Source organism: Phyllobates terribilis, unplaced genomic scaffold (genome assembly GCF_046119375.1).
Source record: "Phyllobates terribilis strain yellow unplaced genomic scaffold, ASM4611937v1 Scaffold_1__5_contigs__length_1240528914, whole genome shotgun sequence".
Classification (NCBI taxonomy): Eukaryota; Metazoa; Chordata; class Amphibia; order Anura; family Dendrobatidae; genus Phyllobates; species Phyllobates terribilis.
In genome coordinates this window covers 233,058,575-233,082,395 of record NW_027362761.1, presented here as the reverse complement: position 1 = coordinate 233,082,395, position 23,821 = coordinate 233,058,575, and the positions used below count along the sequence as shown (strand labels likewise).

Below are 23,821 nucleotides of genomic sequence, written 5' to 3'. Positions count from 1 at the left end.
ATGGGGGGCTGTATACAGGAGTATATACTCTACAGTCACTGCTTCTACTGGATAATATCACATGTATGTATTACTACTATGCTGCATGGGGTGCAGTATACAGGAGTATATACTCTACAGTCACTGCTTCTAGTGGATAATACCACATGTATGTAATACTACTATGCTCCATAGGGGGCAGTATACAGGAGCATATACTCTACAGTCACTGCTTCTAGTGGATAATACCACATCTATGTATTACTACTATGCTCCATAGGGGGCAGTATACAGGCGTATATACTCTACAGTCACTTCTTCTATTGGATAATATCACATGTATGTATTACTACTATGCTGCATGGGGGGCTGTATACAGGCGTATATACTCTACAGTCACTTCTTCTAGGGATAATACCACATGTATGTATTACTACTATGCTCCATAGGGGGCAGTATACAGGAGTATATACTCTACAGTCACTGCTTCTAGGGATAATACCACATGTATGTATTACTCCTATGCTCCGTAGGGGCTGTATACAGGAGTATATACTCTGCAGTCACTGCTTCTAGGGATAATACCACATGTATGTATTACTACTATGCTCCATAGGGGGCAGTATACAGGAGTATATACTCTACAGTCACTGCTTCTAGTGGTAATACCACATGTATGTATTACTACTATGCTCCATAGGGGGCAGTATACAGGAGTATATACTCTACAGTCACTGCTTCTAGGGATAATACCACATGTATGTATTACTACTATGCTCCATAAGGGGCAGTATACAGGAGTATATACTCTATAGTCACTGCTTCTAGGGATCATACCACATGTATGTATTCCTACTATGCTCCATAGGGGGCAGTATACAGGAGTATATGCTCTACAGTCACTGCTTCTAGTGGATAATACCACATGTATGTATTACTACTATGCTCCATAGGAGGCTGTATACAGGAGTGTATATACTCTACAGTCACTGCTTCTAGGGATAATACCACATCTATGTATTACTACTATGCTCCATAGGGGGCAGTATACAGGAGTATATACTCTACAGTCACTGCTTCTAGGGATAATACCACATGTATGTATTACTACTATGCTCCATAGGGGGCTGTATACAGGAGTATATACTCTACAGTCACTGCTTCTAGTGGATAATACCACATGTATGTATTACTGTTATGCTCCATAGGGGGGCAGTATACAGGAGTATATACTCTACAGTCACTGCTTCTAGGGATAATACCACATGTATGTATTACTACTATGCTCCATAGGGGGCTGTATACAGGAGAATATACTCTACAGTCACTGCTTCTAGGGATAATACCACATCTATGTATTACTACTATGCTCCATAGGGGGCAGTATACAGGAGTATATACTCTACAGTCACTGCTTCTAGGGATCATACCACATGTATGTATTACTACTATGCTCCATAGGGGGCTGTATACAGGAGTATATACTCTACCGTCACTGCTTCTAGGGATAATACCACATGTATGTATTACTACTATGCTCCATAGGGGGCAGTATACAGGAGTATATACTCTTCAGTCACTGCTTCTAGGGATCATACCACATGTATGTATTACTACTATGCTGCATAGGGGGCAGTATACAGGAGTATATACTCTACAGTCACTGCTTCTAGGGATAATACCACTTCTATGTATTCCTACTATGCTCCATAGGGGGCAGTATACAGGAGTATATACTCTGCAGTCACTGCTTCTAGTGGATAATACCACATGTATGTAATACTACTATGCTCCATAGGGGGCAGTATACAGGAGCATATACTCTACAGTCACTGCTTCTAGGGATCATACCACATCTATGTATTACTACTATGCTCCATAGGGGGCTGTATACAGGAGAATATACTCTACAGTCACTGCTTCTAGGGATAATACCACATGTATGTATTACTACTATGCTCCATAAGGGGCTGTATACAGGAGTATATACTCTACAGTCACTGCTTCTAGGGATCATACCACATGTATGTATTACTACTATGCTCCATAGGGGGCAGTATACAGGAGTATATACTCTACAGTCACTGCTTCTAGTGGATAATACCACATGTATGTATTACTACTATGCTGCATAGGGGGCAGTATACAGGAGTATATACTCTACAGTCACTGCTTCTAGGGATAATACCACATCTATGTATTACTACTATGCTGCATAGGGGGCAGTATACAGGAGTATATACTCTACAGTCACTGCTTCTAGGGATAATACCACATCTATGTATTACTACTATGCTCCATAGGGGGCAGTATACAGGAGTATATACTCTACAGTCACTGCTTCTAGGGATCATACCACATGTATGTATTACTACTATGCTCCATAGGGGGCAGTATACAGGAGTTTATACTCTACAGTCACTGCTTCTAGGGATAATACCACATGTATGTATTACTACTATGCTCCATAGGGGGCAGTATACAGGAGTATATACTCTACAGTCACTGCTTCTAGGGATAATACCACATGTATGTATTACTACTATGCTCCATAGGGGGCTGTATACAGGAGTATATACTCTACTGTCACTCCTAGTGGATAATACCACATGTATGTATTACTACTATGCTCCATAGGGGGCAGTATACAGGAGTATATACTCTACAGTCACTGCTTCTAGGGATAATACCACATGTATGTATTACTACTATGCTCCATAGTGGGCAGTATACAGGAGTATATACTCTACAGTCACTGCTTCTAGGGATAATACCACATGTATGTATTACTACTATGCTCCATAGTGGGCAGTATACAGGAGTATATACTCTACAGTCACTGCTTCTAGGGATAATACCACATGTATGTATTACTACTATGCTCCATAGGGGGCAGTATACAGGAGTATATACTCTACAGTCACTGCTTCTAGGGATAATACCACATGTATGTATTGCTAATATGCTCCATAGGGGGCAGTATACAGGAGTATATACTCTATAGTCACTGCTTCTAGGGATCATACCACATGTATGTATTCCTACTATGCTCCATAGGGGGCAGTATACAGGAGTATATGCTCTACAGTCACTGCTTCTAGTGGATAATACCACATGTATGTATTACTACTATGCTCCATAGGAGGCTGTATACAGGAGTATATACTCTACAGTCACTGCTTCTAGGGATAATACCACATGTATGTATTACTACTATGCTCCATAGGGGGCAGTATACAGGAGTATATACTCTACAGTCACTGCTTCTAGTGGATAATACCACATGTATGTATTACTACTATGCTCCATAGGGGGCTGTATACAGGAGTATATACTCTACAGTCACTTCTTCTAGTGGATAATACCTCATGTATGTATTACTACTATGCTCCATAAGGGGCTGTATACAGGAGTATATACTCTACAGTCACTGCTTCTAGTGGATAATACCACATGTATGTATTACTACTATGCTCCATAGGGGGCAGTATACAGGAGTATATACTCTACTGTCACTGCTTCTAGGGATCATACCACATGTATGTTTTACTACTGTGCTCCATAGGGGGCAGTATACAGGAGTATATACTCTAGTGTCACTGCTTCTAGTGGATAATATCACATGTATGTATTACTACTATGCTCCATAGGGGGCTGTATACAGGAGTATATACTCTACAGTCACTGCTTCTAGGGATAATACCACATCTATGTATTACTACTATGCTCCATAGGGGGCAGTATACAGGAGTATGTACTCTACAGTCACTGCTTCTAGGGATCATACCACATGTATGTATTACTACTATGCTGCATAGGGGGCAGTATACAGGAGTATATACTCTACAGTCACTGCTTCTAGGGATAATACCACATCTATGTATTACTACTATGCTCCATAGGGGGCAGTATACAGGAGTATATACTCTACAGTCACTGCTTCTAGGGATCATACCACATGTATGTATTACTACTATGCTCCATAGGGGGCTGTATACAGGAGTATATACTCTACCGTCACTGCTTCTAGGGATAATACCACATGTATGTATTACTACTATGCTCCATAGGGGGAAGTATACAGGAGTATATACTCTACAGTCACTGCTTCTAGGGATAATACCACATGTATGTATTACTACTATGCTCCATAGGGGGCAGTATACAGGAGTATATACTCTACAGTCACTGCTTCTATTGGATAATACAACATGTATGTATTACTACTATGCTCCATAGGGGGCAGTATACAGGAGTATGTACTCTACAGTCACTGCTTCTAGTGGATAATATCACATGTATGTATTACTACTATGCTGCATAGAGGGCAGTATACAGGAGTATATACTCTACAGTCTCTGCTTCTAGGGATAATACCACATCATTGTATTCCTACTATGCTCCATAGGGGGCAGTATACAGGAGTATATACTCTACAGTCACTGCTTCTAGTGGATAATACCACATGTATGTAATACTACTATGCTCCATAGGGGGCAGTATACAGGAGTATATACTCTACAGTCACTGCTTCTAGTGGATAATACCACATGTATGTACTACTACTATGCTCCATAGGGGGCAGTATACAGGAGTATATACTCTACAGTCACTGATTCTAGGGATAATACCACATGTATGTATTACTACTATGCTGCATAGGGGACAGTATACAGGAGTATATACTCTACAGTCACTGCTTCTACTGGATAATACCACATGTATGTATTACTACTATGCTGCATAGGGGGCAGTATACAGGAGTATATACTCTACAGTCACTGATTCTAGGGATAATACCACATGTACAGCAGTGTGAAAAAGTGTTTACCCCCTTCCTGATTTCTTATTTTTTTGCATGTTTGTCACACTTGTTTCAGATCACAATACAAATTTAAATATTAGACAAAAATAACACAAGTAAACACAAAATGTAGTTTTTAAATGAAGGTCTTTTATAATTAAGGGGATAAGATAAGAAATCCAAACCTACAGGGCCCTGTGTGAAAAAGTAATTCATTTATGTTTTAAACGTTAGGGTTATCTGTGGTTTGACATCTTTTGGAAGCCGAGTTCAATTTCCCTAGCCACACACAGACCTGATTACTGCCACACCTGTTCTCAATAAAAAAAAAATCACTTAATTAGGACCTGCCTGACAAATTGAAGTAGACCAAAAGATTCATAAAACTAGACATCATGCTGCGATCCAAAGAGATTCAGAAACAAATGAGAAACAAAGTAATTGAGATCTATCATTGTGGTAAAGGTTATAAAGCCTTTTCTAAAGCTTTGGGATACCAGTGATTCATATTGAGAGCCATTATCCATAAATGGCGAAAACATGGAACAGTGGTGAACCTTCCCAGGAGTGGCCGGGCTACCAAAATTACCCCAAGAGCGCAGTGGTGGCTCCTCCAAGAAGTCACAAAACCCCACAAGAACATCCAAGCCATTGCAGGCCTCACTTGCTTCCGTTAATGTCAGTGTTCATGGTTTCATCATAAGAAAGAGACTGGGCAAAAATGGCATGCATGGCAGATTTCCAAGACAAATACCACCACTGAGCAAAAGAACATAAAGGCTCGTCTCAGTTTTGCAAGAAAACATCTTGATCGCCAATATTTTTGGGAGAATACTCTGTGGAGTGATGAGACAAAAGTTGAACTTTTTGGAAGGTGTATGTCCCATTACATCTGGCGTAGAAGTAACAAAGCATTTCAGAAAAGGAACATCATAGCAACAGTAAAATATGGTGGTGGTAGTGTGATGATCTGGGGCTGTTTTGCTGCTTCAGGACCTGGAAGACTTGCTATGGTAAATGGAACCATGAATTCTGCTGTCTACCAAAAAGTCCTGAAGAAGAATGTCCGGCCATCTGTTCGTGACATCAAGCTGAAGTGCACTTGGGTTATGCAGCAGGACAATGATCCAAAACACACCAGTAAGTTCACCTCTGAATGGCTTAAGAAGAACAAGATTAAGACTTTGGAGTGGCCTAGTCAAAGTCCTGACCTTAATCTGATTGAGATGCTGTGGCATGACCTTAAAAAGCGGTTCATGCTCGGAAACCCTCTAATGTGGCTGAATTACAACAATTTTGCAAAGATGAGTGGGCCAAAATTCCTCCAGAGCGTTGTAAAAGACTCATTGCCAGTTATCGCAAACGCTTGGTTGCAGTTGTTGCTGTTAGAGGGTGGCCCAACCAGTTACTAGGTTTAGGGGCAATCACTTTTTCACACAGGGCCCTGTAGGTTTTGATTTATTTTTCCCTTAATAATAAAGACCTGCATTTTGTGATTACTTGTGTTATCTTTGTCTAATATTTAAATTTTGTATTGTGATCTGAAACATTTAAGTGCGACAAACATGCAAAAGGATAAGAAATCAGGAAGTGGACAAACACTATTTCACTCCATTGTATGTACAGTTGAAACCAGAAGTTTGCATACACTATATAAAAAGACACGCATGTTTAATGAGACAGCTGAAAACTCTTCATGAAGGAACAGGAAATATGAGTCTTAATAGCCCTAGTGACTAGTGTGAAACTGCAAAAAAAGTATATAGATTGTATTATGAAAAAATTAAAATTGGCAAAGTAAAAAAATTACCACAAAAAAAATTAATTTTTGTTTTTTTAACAAATTGCTCATATAACACAGAACATATTTAAATAAAACGTCATTTTCTGATGATGCTTTTGATGAACATTATGCAGTGAATCCAGGCAGCGGCTTCTCTTCTGTCCCTGTTAGAACCAGCAATCACATTATTGATGTCGTAACTGCTGGGTCTCGGTATTTCCAGATCAGCTCTAACAGGCACTATTGTCACCACTAGGGGGCAATATTCCCCTGTGATTTGGCATCCAATACTAGTTACAGCAGTGTTTGCTTTTCTCTGCCCTTGTTTTTGTGCGAGTATGTTAGTTATTATTAGGGCATATGCCATGTATGCTACACGTGAAAATGTTTGACAGTACTTTATGGCATTATAAGGGTTTAAGTGTTCTCTCCTGTGTAGTTCCTGTGTCTGTCAAATTGGTATCTAAATGGATGCCAGTTACAGTGGGAAACTGCAAAATTATATCTCAGATTCAGCAAGACCGGCTATTTTCTCTCCAGTCTTGATAAAGGGATGGAGTAGAGTCAAGATGCTTCTGATTAATGAAGAGGTGCACTCCTCTTCATGAATCTGGAGCGTCTGATGAGTGGCAAGTACCTCCATGCGCCATGCCAGAAATCTCTCTCCAGTTGGGGACTGGAGTAAGGTCTCTGGTGTGCAGAACGCCACAGTTCGGCATGAATTAGACAATCTGAGACTTCCCACTCCTGCTGCACACCCATTCTGCCCTGGCTTCTCACTACTTGGAGAAACTGGCATCAAAGAACAGTAAAATTTTGGCGTAACTCCGAGTTGCGGCTTTTCAAACCTTTTATGCCATATTTTGCGAGTAAAAGCTTTGATCGGGGCCAAAGAGTAAATGTGCCTCAAGTAGAGTTTTATGTACCCATAGAATCATTGAATGTTGAAATTGGAGGAGATCTTCAGGGTCATCTGGTCCAACCCCCTGCTCAATTACGGACTCACTAAACCATCTCAGACAGATGTCTGTCCAGCCTCTGTTTGAAGACGTCCATTGAAGGAGAACTCACCACCTCTCATGGTAGCCTGTTCCACTCATCACCCTCACTGTCAAAGTTTTTTCTAGTATCTAATCTGAACCTTCTCACATTCAGTTTCATCCCATTGCTTCTAGTCTTTCTTTGTACAAATGAGAATAAAGCTGATCCTTCTACAATGTGACAGCCCTTGAGATATTTGTAGACCGCTATTAAGTCTCCTCTCAGTCTTCTCTTTTGCCAGCTAAACATTCCCAAATCCTCTAACCACAGAGGACATATTAGGGGAGACTTAAAGGGGTATTCCCTTTTCCAAAATCCTATTCCAATATGTAGTAGGTGTAATAATAATATTGGCAAATACCTCCAATTAGAAATGTTGTATAGTTCTCCTGATAAGCTATGTCTCTTACCCCATGTGCAGCAGGGCATTGAAGTAGTTTAGGTATCCATGGTTACGACCACTAGCAACTGACTGTCACTATATGAGTGGTTGTATCCATGGATACCTAAGCTACTGCAATGCCCTGCACATGAGGAAAGAGACATCAGAAGAACTATGCTACATTTCTAATTGGAGGTATTTGGTAATATTACATCTACTACATATTGGGATAGGACTTTGGAGATGGGAATACCTCTTTAACATACTAAATGCATCAAAATTCTGTAAAAATGTAATACTGGCTAAGGCTGTGTGCCCACTATGCGTTTTTGAAGCGTTCCGCAGCGGCAATTCCGCTGCAGAAACGCTTAAACACTTGGTAGAAGGTCTGCCATGTTCCCCAATGATAATCCACATGTGCTGTGCACATGCTGCGGAAATTTCCGCTGCAGATTATCATTGCGGAAAAATCCGAAGCACTACCAATTATTTTGCGTAATCCCGGCGTTTTCGCCGCCATTGAATTGCATAATATCCGCATGACTACATGTGCACATGTGGATATTAAGCGATTCAGTGTGCGGATGGTACCCGGGTTTGGAGAAGAGGAGACTCTCCTCCAGACCCGGGTACCATAGAACCTGTAAAAAAAAAAAAAAAAAAAAAAAATTAAAATAGAAAATATACATTATACTCCCCTTCTGATGGCCCCTGGTCTCCATAGCGATGCGTCCTGGCTTCCAGGCAGCTCGCGATGGTCTAAAAGGACCTGCCATGACGTCATTTAGTCATGTGACGGGTCACGCGACCAAATGACGTCATGGCAGGTCCTTTTACCAACCGCGAGACACCAGGAAGACCAGACGCACCGGAGAAGGAGACCGGGGGCCATCGGAAGGTGAGTATAATATTTATTTTTTACCATTCTTTTACAGTCACACTATATATAAATCCATGCCGGTTGCATAGATTTATATAGTGTGACCAAGTTGTCAAGTACTTTCCAAGTGATGCTAAAATCGCTTGGAAAGAGCTTGTCAACCCGCATGCGGAAATGCAAGTGAAGAACGCTTCACATCCACATGTCCCTGGCAGGAAAACGCATGTGCAATCTGCATGTACAATCCGCATGCGTTTTTTGTGCCGGGGAGATGCAGAAACGCGTTTCTTTGGGAAGTTTTTCGTTGGCTGAAGCAGTTTTGTAAGCTTTTATTTTTGTTGCCCTTTGATTGGACACTGCCTTGTTTGGAGCTTTTTCCATCAGGAGCCACTTTACAGAAGCTACAAGCATTTTCTTTTTTTTCCACCAGAATTTTGTTCAAAACAGTAAGTGAAAAAAATGCTCGAAATAGTGAACATATTGATAGCAAAGTGGTTTTACAATAGGCATTTGTGGAACGGATTCACTTAAACCAAACACAAAGCTGGGTAGATACGTTTTGTATGCCTTTCCACCACAATTATTATGTACTGTATTTTACACCCTTTCTACTCTTCTCGCCCGACACGGGGAATGGTTTAGCTGGAAAGGCATGGCATAATACCAGCACTACAATGACATTTTGGCTCAAATTTCTGGTGCAAAGTAAGCCAAGTAATAACTTAGGACCAAAACACTCATTGTGGGGCTAAATAAACATTTTTAGTTTTTTCAGATCATTTCAGATCTATAGGTGTTGGTATATACTGACTACAAATTTTCTTTACTATATTTATTAATATCAATTAGTTTCACTTGTTCCGTAATTACAGGGATTGTCCAAATCTCTTTTCAAATTAAATGGTCTCATCATGAACCCTGCAGCCAATCGTTGGCTGGTATAGGGCTGCTGTGTTCTCACTTCTTACGCTTGTCCGCCATTCGTCCAAGGGAAGTAAGAGCTCCGTGTCAGCCCAACAGTGGCTGCTGATTGGCTGTAGGGCTCACATGGCATAACAATGTCATGAAAACCCCCTGCAGACCTGGAGCCAATATTGCTGGAATGGCAGAGAGGTGAGTTTTTTTCGTTTTTTTTGTACTAGGGGGTGTACTTAATTTTAAAGTGGGTTTACAGGTTGTGGACAACCAATTTAAATGTTGCTTTTCATTAGATGGCAATCTGACGTAAAGATGTTATTTGTGAATACACTGAGAAATACAAGGTCCTTAAACGCCTGCAGAAATATACATCTGTTACGTTTGTCTTTGTCTATTTTTCTGTGTGACAAATGCTGTTTTATTAAGGCTTATATGGTGTACAGGGGAATGGATGATGGGAACACGCAGTAGCAGCAGTGCGGGTGGAGGAGGATCTTCAGGGGATTCGCCAAGAGGCTCCCGCAACAACTCAGGATCGCGTGGTCTACAGGATGATGATGACGAGGAGAATGTTGACCTGTCGCAGGTATTGGCGTATCTTCTGCGCAGGTAACAACACCCCACACATGTCATTGTACAGATCAAATACACATCCTTCTATTTCATCCATACATGAAGCATTACTCCCTCACCTCTTCCCAAATTTGTATAGTCCTATGGATCATGACCACTTAATCCTCTGTATCTGCATTGAGAAAGGCTCCACCGTAAGCTGAAACATTGCAGCCTGTGAAAAGATGAATCATGGATTTTGGGTGAGGCTTCCATATTTTAATGTTACAAAAGGTTAGTTTGTGTCTGGAGGCCATGCACTACATTATTTTTGTGGTGTTCTGTGCTGCTCATGTATTTCTTTATAACTACAGTTCAACCAAATACATCCAAATGGAGTAGAAGAGGTACAAACAGGAGAATATCAGCAAATAGTCTACATATTTTGGACCATAGTACTTCTTAGGCCAATGTCATACATGTTGCCCTCAAACTTCCTATTCAAGCTAAGGGTGCATTTAGGCTGGACATTTTTGGGGTACAATCATTCTTATGAGCGCTAATTTCCCAATAATCGACCTGTGTAAACAGCCTGACAATCAACTAACAAGTGAGCCAAACACTAGTTCGTATTGTGATATGATTTTTAAGCTTGCTTAAAAATCATCATTCTTGGCAGCACATTGTCCTGTGTAGCAAAAATCTTAACAAACGAGTCAGCGACTGGTACAGGAGGAGCGAGGACCCTGCCTGCGAGGGCTCACAGTCTACAAGGGATGGGTGAGGATACAGTAGGTGGGGGTAGAGGAGGTCATGCAGTAATGTGGTGGAGCGGTGGTTACTGCAGGTTGTAGGCTTGTCGGAAGAGGTAGGTCTTCAGGTTTCTTTTGAAGGCTTCCATGGTAGGCGAGAGTCTGATGTGTTGGGGTACAGAGTTCCAGAGTAGGGGGGATGCACGGGAGAAATCTTGTATGCGATTGTGGGAAGAGGAGATAAGAGGGGAGTAGAGAAGGAGATATTGTGAGGAACAGAGGTTGCGTGCAGGTAAGTACCGGGAGACTAGGTCACAGATGTATGGAGGAGACAGGTTGTGGATGGCTTTGTATGCCATGGTTAGGGTTTTGAACTGGAGACTCTGGGCAATGGGGAGCCAGTGAAGAGATTGACAGAGGGGGGAGGCCAGGGAATAGCGGGGAGACCGGTGGATTAGTCGAGCAGCAGAGTTTAGGATAGATTGGAGGGGCGCAAGAGTGTTGGAAGGGAGGCCACAGAGCAGGAGGTTGCAGTAGTTGAGGCGGGAGATGATGAGGGCATGCACTAGTGTTTTTGCAGAGTCTTTGCTGGGAATGCACGGATCTGGGAGATATTTTTGAGTTGGAGTCAGCAGGAAGTGGAAAGGGCTTGGATATGTGGTTTGAAGGAGAGTTCCGAGTCCAGGGTTACCCCAAGGCTGCGAGCTTGTGGGACTGGGGAGAGTGAACAGCCATTGACGTTGATGGATAGGTCAGATGGGGGATATGAATGAGAGGGTGGAAAGATGATGAACTCTGTATTATCCATGTTGAGTTTTAGAAATCTGGCAGAGAAGGATGAGATGGCGGACAGACATTGTGGGATTTTGGTTAGTAGGGAGGAGATATTGGGTCCAGAGAGGTAGATCTGTGTGTCATCAGCATAGAGGTGATACTGAAAGCCATGAGACTCTGAGCTGTCCCAGGCCAAAGGTGTAGATGGAGAAGAGCAGAGGTCCTAGAACTGAACCTTGGGTGACACCGACCGATAGGGGGCGAGATGAGGAGGTGGTGCGTGAGTGGGAGACGCTGAATGTCCTGTCTGTTAAGTATGAGGAGATCCAAGATAGGGCCAAGTCCGTGATGCCAAGAGATGAAAGAATCTGTAGTAAGAGGGAATGGTCCACTGTGTCGAAGGCAGATGACAGGTCCAGAAGGAGGAGGATGGAGTAGTGTCGCTTGAATTTGGCATTTAGTAGGTAGTTGGTGACTTTGGTCAGGGCAGTTTCAGTTGAGTGATGCGGTCGGAAGCCAGATTGCAGGTGGTCGAAGAGGGAACAGGAGGAGAGGTGGAAGGACAGTTCAAGGTGGACATGTTGTTCTAGTAGTTTTGAGTCAAAGGGGAGAAGTGATATGGGGCGGTAGCTAGTCAGAGAGGATGGGTCAAGGGAGGGCTTTTTGAGAATGGGTGTGATTGCGGCATGTTTGAAACATGAGGGGAAGACACCGGTTGTTAGTGACAGGTTGAAGAGGTGGGTTAGGGTTGGGATGAAGACTGTGGTAAGGTTAGGGATGAGGTGGGATGGGATTGGGTCAAGTTCACAGGTGGTGAGGTGTGATTTGGAGAGTAAAGAGGAGACTTGACCTTCTGTAATGGTGGAAGAGTGGGGTTTGGAGGAGGAAGGTTGAGTACATATGAGGAGGAGTTGTGCAGACTTTAGGCAAAATCTTTGTCTGGTTTCAATCTTCTGCTTGAAGAATGAGGCAAGGTCTTCAGCTGAGATGACAGAAGAGGGAGGAGGTGCTCTGGGACGAAGGAGAGAAATGAATGTGTTAAAAAGCTGTTTAGGGTTGTGAAACAGGGAGGATATGAGAGATGAGAAGTCGGTTTGTTTTGCTGTAGTGAGTGCGGACTTGAAAATAGTGAGGGATTGTTTGAATGTGATGAAGTGCTCGATGGAGTGAGACCTTTTCCATCTCCGCTCCGCAACCCTGGAGGCTCGTCGCAGTTCTTTAGTAAGGTTGGTGTGCCAGGGTTGCCTGTTGATTGTGCGAGATTTGGTATGTGTGAGAGGGGCGATCGAATTGAGAGCTGCAGCAATTGTGGTGTTATATGAAGCGGCAGCAACATCTGCATTGTGTAAGGAATTTATGTCTGTAAGAGGGAGCAGGGATCAGAGAGTGAGTGTAGCTCAAGGTGTTTGAGGTTTCTGCGAGCGTGTGTAAGTTTGTGGAGTGGGGATTCTGCACCTGGAGAGCAGAGAGTAGAGAATGTGAGGAGGTTATGGTCCGAGAGAGGGAGGGGTGAGTTAGAGAGGTTAGATAGGGAACAGAGGCTGGTGAAGATGAGGTCCAGTGTGTGGCCATCTTTGAGTAGCTGCCGAAGACCATTGAGCAAGGCCGAAGGAGGAAGTGAGGGATAGGAGCTTAGAGACAGACGAGTGGGAAGTGTCAATGGGGATGTTGAAGTCACCCATTATGATAGTGGGGAGGTCAGTGGACAGGAAGTGAAGCAGCCAGGTGGTGAAGTGGTCTAAGAAAGTGGTGGCTAGCCCTGGGGGGTCGGTAAATGACGGCCAGTTGGAGGTCAGAGGGGGAATAGATGCGCACACAGTGCACCTCAAAAGAGGGGAGTGTAACGGAAGGTGGCAGTGGTATTTGGTTGAAAGCGCAGGTATCTGACAGGAGAAAACCTACGCCTCCGTCATGTTTGCCGTTGGGGCGGGGGGTGTGGGAAAGGTGGAATCCGCCATATGAAAGTGCAGCTGGGGAGGCTGTGTCAGAGGGGTGAGCCATGTTTCGGTGATGGCGAGGAAGGAAAGTTTGTTAGTAATGAAAAGGTCGTGGATGTAGGAAAGTTTGTTGCAGATGGAGCGAGCGTTCCATAGAGCTCCTGTTAGTGCAACTGAGGAAGTGGGGATTAGTTGGATGGGTATGAGGTTAGAAGGGTTGCGACAGTTTGTGGAAGGTCGTGGATAGGAGGTAGAAGTAACTGTGGGGATATGGCGAGGAGGACCAGGATTTGGAGAGATACAGTGGTGGCCAAAAGTATTGGCACCCCTGCAATTCTGTCAGATAATACTCAGTTTCTTCCTGAAAATGATTGCAATCACAAATTCTTTGGTATTATTATCTTCATTTAATTTGCTTGCAAGGAAAACACACAAAAGAGAATGAAGCAAAAATCAAATCATTGATCATTTCACACAAAACTCCAAAAATGGGCCAGACAAAAGTATTGGCACCCTCAGCCTAATACTTGGTTGCACAACCTTTAGCCAAAATAACTGCCAACAACCGCTTCCGGTAACCATCAATGAGTTTCTTACAATGCTCTGCTGTAATTGTAGGCCATTCTTCTTTGGCAAACTGCTCCAGGTCCCTGATATTTGAAGGGTGCCTTCTCCAAACTGCCGTTTTGAGATCTCTCCACAGGTGTTCTATGGGATTCAGGTCTGGACTCATTGCTGGCCACCTTAGAAGTCTCCAGTGCTTTCTCTCAAACCATTTTATAGTGCTTTTGGAAGTGTGTTTTGGGTCATTGTCCTGCTGGAAGACCATGACCTCTGAGGGAGACCCAGCTTTCTCACACTGGGCCCTAGATTATGCTGCAAAATTTGTTGGTAGTCTTCAGACTTCATAATGCCATGCACACGGTCAAGCAGTCCAGTGCCAGAGGCAGCAAAGCAACCCCAAAACATCAGGGAACCTCCGCCATGTTTGACTGTAGGGACCGTGTTCTTTTCTTTGAATGCCTCTTTTTTTTCCCCTGTACACTCTATGTTGATGCTTTTTCCCAAAAAGCTCTACTTTTGTCTCATCTGACCAGAGAACATTCTTCCAAAACGTTTTAGGCTTTCTCAGGTAAGTTTTGGCAAACTCCAGCCTGGCTTTTTTATGTCTCGGGGTAAGAAGTGGGGTCTTCCTGGGTATCCTACCATACAGTCCCTTTTCATTCAGACGCCGACAGATAGTACGGGTTGACACTGTTGTACCCTCGGACTGCAGGGCAGCTTGAACTTGTTTGGATGTTAGTCGAGGTTCTTTATCCACCATCCGCACAATCTTGCGTTGAAATCTCTCGTCAATTTTTCTTTTCCGTCCACATCTAGGGAGGTTAGCCACAGTGCCATGGGCTTTAAACTTCTTGATGACACTGCGCACGGAAGACTCAGGAACATTCAGGTCTTTGGAGATGGACTTGTAGCCTTGAGATTGCTCATGCTTCCTTACAATTTGGTTTCTCAAGTCCTCAGACAGTTCTTTGGTCTTCTTTCTTTTCTCCATGCTCAATGTGGTACACACAAGGACAGAGGTTGAGTCAACTTTAATCCATGTTAACTGGCTGCAAGTGTGATTTAGTTATTGCCAACACCTGTTAGGTGCCACAGGTAAGTTACAGGTGCTGTTAATTACACGAATTAGAGAAGCATCACATGATTTTTCAAACAGTGCCAATACTTTTGTCCACCCCGTTTTTTAGGTTTGGTGTGGAATTATATCCAATTCGGCTTTAGGACAATTCTTTTTGTGTTTTTTTTCATTGAAGACAAATTAAATGAAGATAATAATACCAAAGAATTTGTGATTGCAATCATTTTCAGGAAGAAACTGAGTATTATCTGACAGAATTGCAGGGGTGCCAATACTTTTGGCCGCTACTGTATCTCCAGCAGTGAGGAGGAGCAGAGAAAGTGTTAGCAGGTGGGAGCAAGAGATAGCATGTGGTGGCTGAGAGAGCATGAGGGCATGTTGATCACTTGACTCCTGCCCTGCCTAACTGCCTCTGAAATAACTGCCACTTATCTCCGAAGCCACTTCGCACAAGAAGACTCATGCACAACCCAGCACGCGTGCACCCCTTAAAGAGCTTCTAAATATATAGGGCACACTAAACCATCAGGTGAGGGGCATTGTGGGAGCTGCTTGTGGCTAAATTAGCTGCTGCTCATCTCACCAGGAGATGGCTGGGTGATCAAAGACAGAGCTAGGACTCTGTAGGCTCTGCAGTTTGGCACCTCTAAACATCAGATAAAATCTGCAGTGGGGAAAAGACCGACATATGTGAGTATTGAGTGGAATGGGACAGATAAAGCAGAAATATCAAGCAGAGAATTATACCAGTGAGTTGAATCGGGAGAGCAGAGGAGTAGATGGCGGCATATACAGCAAGCAGAGGAATTATGCAGGAGAAGAGCATGTACCTGTGTGAAAAGAGAAGAAGAAGACGGGTGTTAGTCCATGGCCTCTGAAATAACTGCCACTTATCTCCGAAGCCACTTTGCACAAGAAGATGCGTGCACCCAGTTGCATATTACAATTAAGTTTTTTGGGGGGGCAACTGGAGAACAAATTTAATAAGAAAAAGAAAAATTTTAATTGTTGTTCCATATCTTACAATACTATGTGGTTACGTCTTGTAAATTTGGGGTGACAGACTCCTTTTTAAACTGTAAAAAGATGGGTATTATTTCCTGTACTAGATACATGCAAAAATAGGTACACAAATATTAATGAGAAAAGTTTGAGTAGGAGCTTGTTCGCTTTAGTTCAGATAATTTCGGTTTAGGATTGGAAACTTCTGTCTATGTATCCAAAATCCTGCTGCACCAGTCTTGCCAAAGATTCACAAGTAATATTTCCAATGTCTTTACATAATAATTCTTCCAGACCAAAATGGATTTATGCCCAATAAGTCAAAATATTCATAGGTTATTTACTAATATACAGATAGATGGGGGAAATCTCTGCTCCATCCAGTCTTTGGATGCAACTAAGGTCTTCAACAGGGTGTTATGGGTTCTCTGAAAGCGTTATGAAAATATTTGTGGCTTGTGGGAATTTTTAGCACTAGACACAATTGCTGCATAGTTCTCCATGGGCCAGAGTGTGAATTAACATGGAACTTTCTAAATCAATTAGTTTATCCAGAGGCACGTGACAAGGTTGCCCCCTCTCCCCATTACTGTTCGCTATGTTCATCGAACCTCTGGCAATTACATTTAGAGAGAATGCTGAAATTATTGGATTTGGTTGTGGTGGAGAGGGGAATAAGATACTGCAGTACGCAGATGTTTATTTTATTTTGTATAAAGGATGCCTGTAACACCCATCATAAAATTATTTATATAGTGAAGCCCTTTGGTTCCTATTCTGGCCTGGTAATTAATTGGGAGAAGTTGGTGTTACTTCCACTTGATCATGGTGGTAAATGTCTCATCAGCAGAGTTAAAATTTTAGATACTCAAAATTCAAAAATTATTTCTATCTTGGTAATCAGATTTCTGAGATGTTTGGAGGTTTTTGACCCTGAATGTCTTACCACTGGTCCAAAAGATAAGATATGATAAAAATTTGAGGTTTGTTACCGCTATCTTGGTCAAACCGGAGTGGTCTTATTAAAATGGTAATAAAACCAGTTGTGGTAATATGTGTTAGCACCATCTGGATTTAGGAAAGGTCTTTTAAGGTAATTGATATTCTGACTAATCAACTAGCTTGGGGATGGAAGAGGGTTAGAATGAAGTTGAAATATTTAATAAAAGTAGAAAAGGAGGGTGGGTCTTCTGTTTTTTTCAGGGGTATTTTATTGCTGCACAGGTGCAAGAATCAGTGGAAGCTAAAGAATATAGCTTTATTGGGGAACTATTTTAAAGGGCAGTAGGGAAGATGAGCTCCATTTAAAGGGCTGTAGAGAGAGGAGTTCTACAGTTAGGTCCATATATATTTGGACAGAGACAACATTTTTCTAATTTTGGTTCTAGACATTACCACAATGAATTTTAAACAAAACAATTCAGATGCAGTTGAAGTTCAGACTTTCAGCTTTCATTTGAGGGTATCCACATTAAAATTGGATGAATGGTTTAGAAGTTTCAGCTCCTTAACATGTGCCACCCTGTTTTAAAGGGACCAAAAATAATTGGACAGATCAAATAATTGTAAATAAAATGTTCATTTCTAGTACTTGGTTGAAAACCCTTTGTTGGCAATGACTGCCTGAAGTCTTGAACTCATGGACATCACCAGACGCTGTGTTTCCTCCTTTTTGATGCTCTGCCAGGCCTTCACTGCGGTGGTTTTCAGTTGCTGTTTGTTTGTGGGCCTTTCTGTCTGAAGTTTAGTCTTTAACAAGTGAAATGCATGCTCAATTGGGTTGAGATCAGGTGACTGACTTGGCAATTCAAGAATATTCCACTTCTTTGCTTTAATAAACTCCTGGGTTGCTTTGGCTTTATGTTTTGGGTCATTGTCCATCTGTAGTATGAAACGACGACCAATCAGTTTGGCTGCATTTGGCTGGATCTGAGCACACAGGATGGCTCTGAAGACATCAGAATTCATTCGGCTGCTTCTGTCCTGTGTCACATCATCAATAAACACTTGTGACCCAGTGCCACTGGCAGCCATGCATGCCCAAGCCATCACACTGCCTCTGCCGTGTTTTACAGATGATGTGGCATGCTTTGGATCATGAGCTGTACCACGCCTTCGCCATACTTTTCTCTTTCCATCATTCTGTTCTGGTAGAGGTTGATCTTGTTTTCATCTGTCCAAAGAATGTTCTTCCAGAACTGTGCTGGCTTTTTTAGATGTTTCTTTAGCAAAGTCCAGTCTAGCCTTTTTATTCTTGATGCTTATGAGTGGCTTGCACCGTGCAGTGAACCCTCTGTATTTACTTTCATGCAGTCTTCTCTTTATGGTAGATTTGGATATTGATACGCCAACCTCCTGGAGAGTGTTGTTCACTTGGTTGGCTGTTGTGAAGGGGTTTCTCTTAACCATGGAGATTATTCTGCGATCATCCACCACTGTTGTCTTCCGTGGGCGCCCAGGTCTTTTTGCATTGATGAGTTCACCAGTGCTTTCTTTCTTTCTCAGGATGTACCAAACTGTAGATTTTGCCTCTCCTAATATTGTAGCAATTTCTCGGATGGGTTTTTTCTGTTTTCGCAGCTTAAGGATGACTTGTTTCACCTGCATAGAGAGCTCCTTTGACCGCATGTTTACTTCACAGCAAAACCTTCCAAATGCAAGCACCACACCTCAAATCAACTCCAGGCCTTTTATCTGCTTAATTGAGAATGACCTAACGAAGGGATTGCCCACACCTGTCCATGAAATAGCCTTGGAGTCAATTGTCCAATTACTTTTGGTCCCTTTAAAAACAGGATGGCACATGTTAAGGAGCTGAAACTCCTAAACCCTTCATCCAATTTTAATGTGGATACCCTCAAATGAAAGCTGAAAGTCTGAACTTCAACTGCATCTGAATTGTTTTGTTTAAAATTCATTGTGGTAATGTCTAGAACCAAAATTAGAAAAATGTTGTCTCTGTCCAAATATATATGGACCTAACTGTATCTTTATGAACTTTGGAATCAGGTCAGTTGGGCCGAAGAGTGTTCACTCAGTGGCCCAGTTGTTCTGTATTAAAAAAGCTTGGTTTTATTGAGAAAGTTTGTTGGCATAGGAGTGCACGCCAATATGGGATATTTTTTTAGGTATTATCAGTTGTTTCATGCCTCAGTTAGCGCGAAGGATAAAAAAAACTTTCATGTCATCAGGCATCAAGGGGATTAGTATTTAATCAGCTGTAATACTCATACGAAATCTTTAGCGCACATACAGTACAGACCAAAAGTTTGGACACACCTCATTTAAAGATTTTTCTGTATTTTCATGACTATGAAAATTGTACATTCACACTGAAGGCATCAAAACTATGAATTAACACATGTGGAATTATATACTTAACAAAAAAGTGTGAAACAACTGAAAATATGTCTTATATTCTAGGTTCTTCAAAGTAGCCACCTTTTGCTTTGATGACTGCTTTGCACACTCTTGGCATTCTCTTGATGAGCTTCAAGAGGTAGTCACCGGAAATGGTTTTCACTCCACAGGTGTGCCCTGTCAGGTTTAATAAGTGGGATTTCTTGCCTTATAAATGGGGTTGGGACCATCAGTTGTGTTGTGCAGAAGTCTGGTGGATACACAGCTGATAGTCCTACTGAATAGACTGTTAGCTGCTTTTTTCTTGCCATAATACAAATTCTAAGTAAAGAAAAACGAGTGGCCATCATTATTTTAAGAAATGAGGTCAGTCAGTGCGAAAAATTGGGAAAACTTTGAAAGGGTCCCCAAGTGCAGTTGCAAAAACCATCAAGCGCTACAAAGAAACTGGCTCACGTGAGGACCGCCCCAGGAAAGGAAGACCAAGAGTCACCTCTGCTTCTGAGGATAAGTTTATCCGAGTCACCAGCCACAGAAATCGCAGGTTAACAGCAGCTCAAATTAGAGACCAGGTCAATTCCACACAGAGTTCTAGCAGCAGACACATCTCTTCAACAACTGTTAAGAGGAGACTTTGTGCAGCAGGCCTCCATGGTAAAATACCTGCTAGTAAACCACTGCTGAGGACGGGCAACAAGCAGAAGAGACTTGTTTGGGCTAAAGAACACAAGGAATGGACATTAGACCAGTGGAAATCTGTGCTTTGGTCTGATGAGTCCAAATTTAAGATCTTTGGTTCCAACCACCGTGTCTTTGTGCAACGCAGAAAGGTGAATGGATGGACTCTACATGCCTGGTTCCCACCGTGAAGCATGGAGGAGGATGTGTGATGGTGTGGGGGTGCTTTGCTGGTGACACTGTTGGGGATTTATTCAAAATTGAAGGCATACTGAACCAGCATGGCTACCACAGCATCTTGCAGCTTCATGCTATTTCATCCGGGTGGCATTTAGTTGGACCATCATTTATTTTTCAACAGGACAATGACCCCAAACACACCTCCAGGCTGTGTAAGGGCTATTTGACCAAGAAGGAGAGTGATGGGGTGCTACACCAGATGACCTGGCCTCCACAGTCACCTGACCTGAACCCAATCGAGATGGTTTGGGGTGAGCTGGACCGCAGAGTGAAGGCAAAAGAGCCAACAAGTGCTAAGCATCTCTGGGAACTCCTTCAAGATTGTTGGAAGACCATTTCCGGTGACTACCTCTTGAAGTTCATCAAGAGAATGGCAAGAGTGTGCAAAGCAGTCATCAAAGCAAAAGAAGACTTTGAAGAACCTAGAATATAAGACATATTTTCAGTTGTTTCACACTTTTTTGTTAAGTATATAATTCCACATGTGTTAATTCATAGTTTTGATGCCTTCAGTGTGAATGTACAATTTTCATAGTCATGAAAATACAGAAAAAGCTTTAAATGAGAAGGTGTGTCCAAACTTTCGGTCTATACTGTATATAATTTAATTTTACATGCATGTAATAGTGAGGCAGAATTTATTAAGTGTGAAATGGACATTGGTAGAATGGGGAAGATACAGTGGTTGAATGTACATCGAAATATTGTTAATGTTTCATAAAACGCGAATCACAAAATTGTACAGTAGTTCACAGGGTGTATTACACCCCAAAGGCCCTAGTTAAAACAAAGCTAAAAGAAGATGACATGTCTACGTTGCCAATTCTCTGGTGCAAATTTTATACATTTGATATTGGGTTGCTACTCTCTCAGGTTGTACTGGGATGGAATTTTGAGGGCAGGATTCATATATCTATCCAATGTTGCTAGCACTTGGCTCTACACGGTCTTCTCAAGTTGTCCTTGGTTGGTGGGACTCATTGATTAGATGTCATTTCCTATGCTTTATTGAAATATTTACTGTTGATCCCATAATATGTGTGCTATGTTGACAAATTCATTTGGCTTCTAAAACTGGTAAAATAACATTTAATAAGGCACTTGCTTCTGTTTTAGATTATAATGGATACTAAAACTACTAAAAATACTATTTTCCTCAATGCCGGATATTGATTTTTGTATGAAGCATCTTTACACACAGAATGTCCTTTTTTGCTTCTTTGGAAGAAAGGCAAATCATAGGCTACATTATGTTGGAAAGGTGGTGGTGGAGCTTGAATTAGGCTGCATTTACCCTGAAAAATAATTGTGAATAAGCATTCATAAAAACTCTTGTTTTTTTAACTGTCTTTTAGTCTAAACAGGCTGGCAATCCCCCGATGAACGAGCAAAATGCTTGTTCATCGGGTAAAATATGTTACGGGTCCGGGTGGTGGAACCTCTGTGCTTCTTGCAAGGAGGGACCAGAGGGGCATGACTAAGTGCCTACTCGGCCTGACCAAGGTCGCACGGCGGCTCAATCGACTCCGTGAACCAGGGAGGGACCGAGTAGGGGGACCAGGTGCCACTCATGGACCGACCTTTTGTGAGAGCAGGTGACTCCCAGTGGTCTGAAGGCAGGAACTGATCGGTACAGCAGATGAGCGCGGCAGGAAGGCTGACTGGTGGTCCGGGTAGATAAGCAGGCTGGTTCGGCAGATAGCCAGACGGGTGCTCCGGGTAGGCGACCTGGCGGGCACGACGGGTAACAGGTAGCTGCTCCAGGTAGGCTGGCTGGCAGACACGACATATAACTGGCCGGTGCTCCAGGTAGGCAGGCTGGCGGGCAGAACTATAGACAGGCTGGTGGGCTGGACTGTAGACAGACTGGAGAGCAGGACTGACAGGCAGCGGGACCTGAGGGCTGAAGCAAGTGTTAGCACACAGAACAACAACCTTGCACAGGCACCTCCATTTTGGAGGAGGTTCCTTATATAGGGGCAGTCCACCGGCCATCAGCCGGGGGCTCTATAGGACGGCGCGCGTGGCCCTTTAAGAGGGAGGGTGCACGCGCCCTAAGCACAGAGCCTGGGAAGCTGTGCGCGCCTCAGCAGCGGGGGAGCGGGAGGACGCCGGACCTGGACCGCGGCGATGAGGGGAACGGCGTCTCTGCCCGGCAGGAGGCAAAGACGCCGATGCTACAGTACCCCCCCCCCCTTTACGCCTCCTCTTCTTAAGGCCCGAAAGAAATTTTTTATGAAGTTGAGAGGCATGAATGTTCTCCCTGGGTTCCCAAGACCTCTCCTCCGGGCCAAACCCCTTCCAATCCACAGGAAAGTCTTTCCTCTTACCCTCTTGGTGGCCAAAATGTTTTATACCTCAAAGACGTCCTCAGCAGAGACTGAAGCTGGAGTGGTACCTGGATCGTCAGAGAAAGAATTAAGGACAACAGGTTTGAGGAGGGATACATGAAAGGAGTTGGGAATCCGTAAGGTGACCGGGAGTTTCAGCTTGTAAGCCACGGGATTGATTTGGTTAAGATCCTCGAACGGACCGATGAACCGCAGACCCAACTTATAGGAAGGTATCTTGAGACGAACATATTTGGAGGAAAGCCAGACCTTGTCTCCCGGACGGAATTGAGGCGGATCCAGACGTCTCTTATCAGCATGTTTCTTCATCCGCTCGGAGGACTGAAGAAGTGCAGATCTAGTGTCTTCCCAAATAGCTGAAAATTTGCTGACCAGAGACTCCGCGGTTGGATTGTCCACAGAAGAGGAGACAGGAAATGGAATCTGGGGGTGTTGACCGTAGACCACAAAGAACGGGGATTTAGAAGAAGACTCGCTCATGGTTATTATAGGAGAACTCGGCCCAAGGCAGGAGCTCAACCCAATCGTTATGGTGAGCATTGACAAAGTGCCGAAGAAAGCTGGCAAGGACCTGGTTGATACGTTCCACTTGACCATTGGACTGAGGATGATAAGCAGAGGAGAAATCCAAGGAGACATCCAGCAGCTTACATGTAGCTCGAAGTGAACTGAACCCCGCGATCAAACACAATGTGGAGGGGTACGCCGTGGAGACGAAAAATGTGATGTCTGCATCGGTGCTGGCT

General features: G+C 43.0%; 1 protein-coding gene across 3 annotated transcripts in view; it reads left to right on the top strand.

The window, feature by feature from the left end:
* DCAF11 (DDB1 and CUL4 associated factor 11) overlaps positions 1–23,821 on the top strand; it is a 96,215-nt gene that overhangs the window by 46,540 nt on the left and 25,854 nt on the right. Inside the window, exon 2 of one of the 3 annotated variants that reach the window (XM_073671044.1) lies at positions 10,231–10,396. In XM_073671044.1, coding sequence (XP_073527145.1) covers positions 10,239–10,396 — 158 coding nt within the window. In that variant the 5' untranslated portion in view covers positions 10,231–10,238. Of the gene's footprint in view, positions 1–10,230; positions 10,397–23,821 lie in introns of those variants that run through there. The other 2 variants (XM_073671045.1, XM_073671046.1) reach the window with 2 other exon arrangements.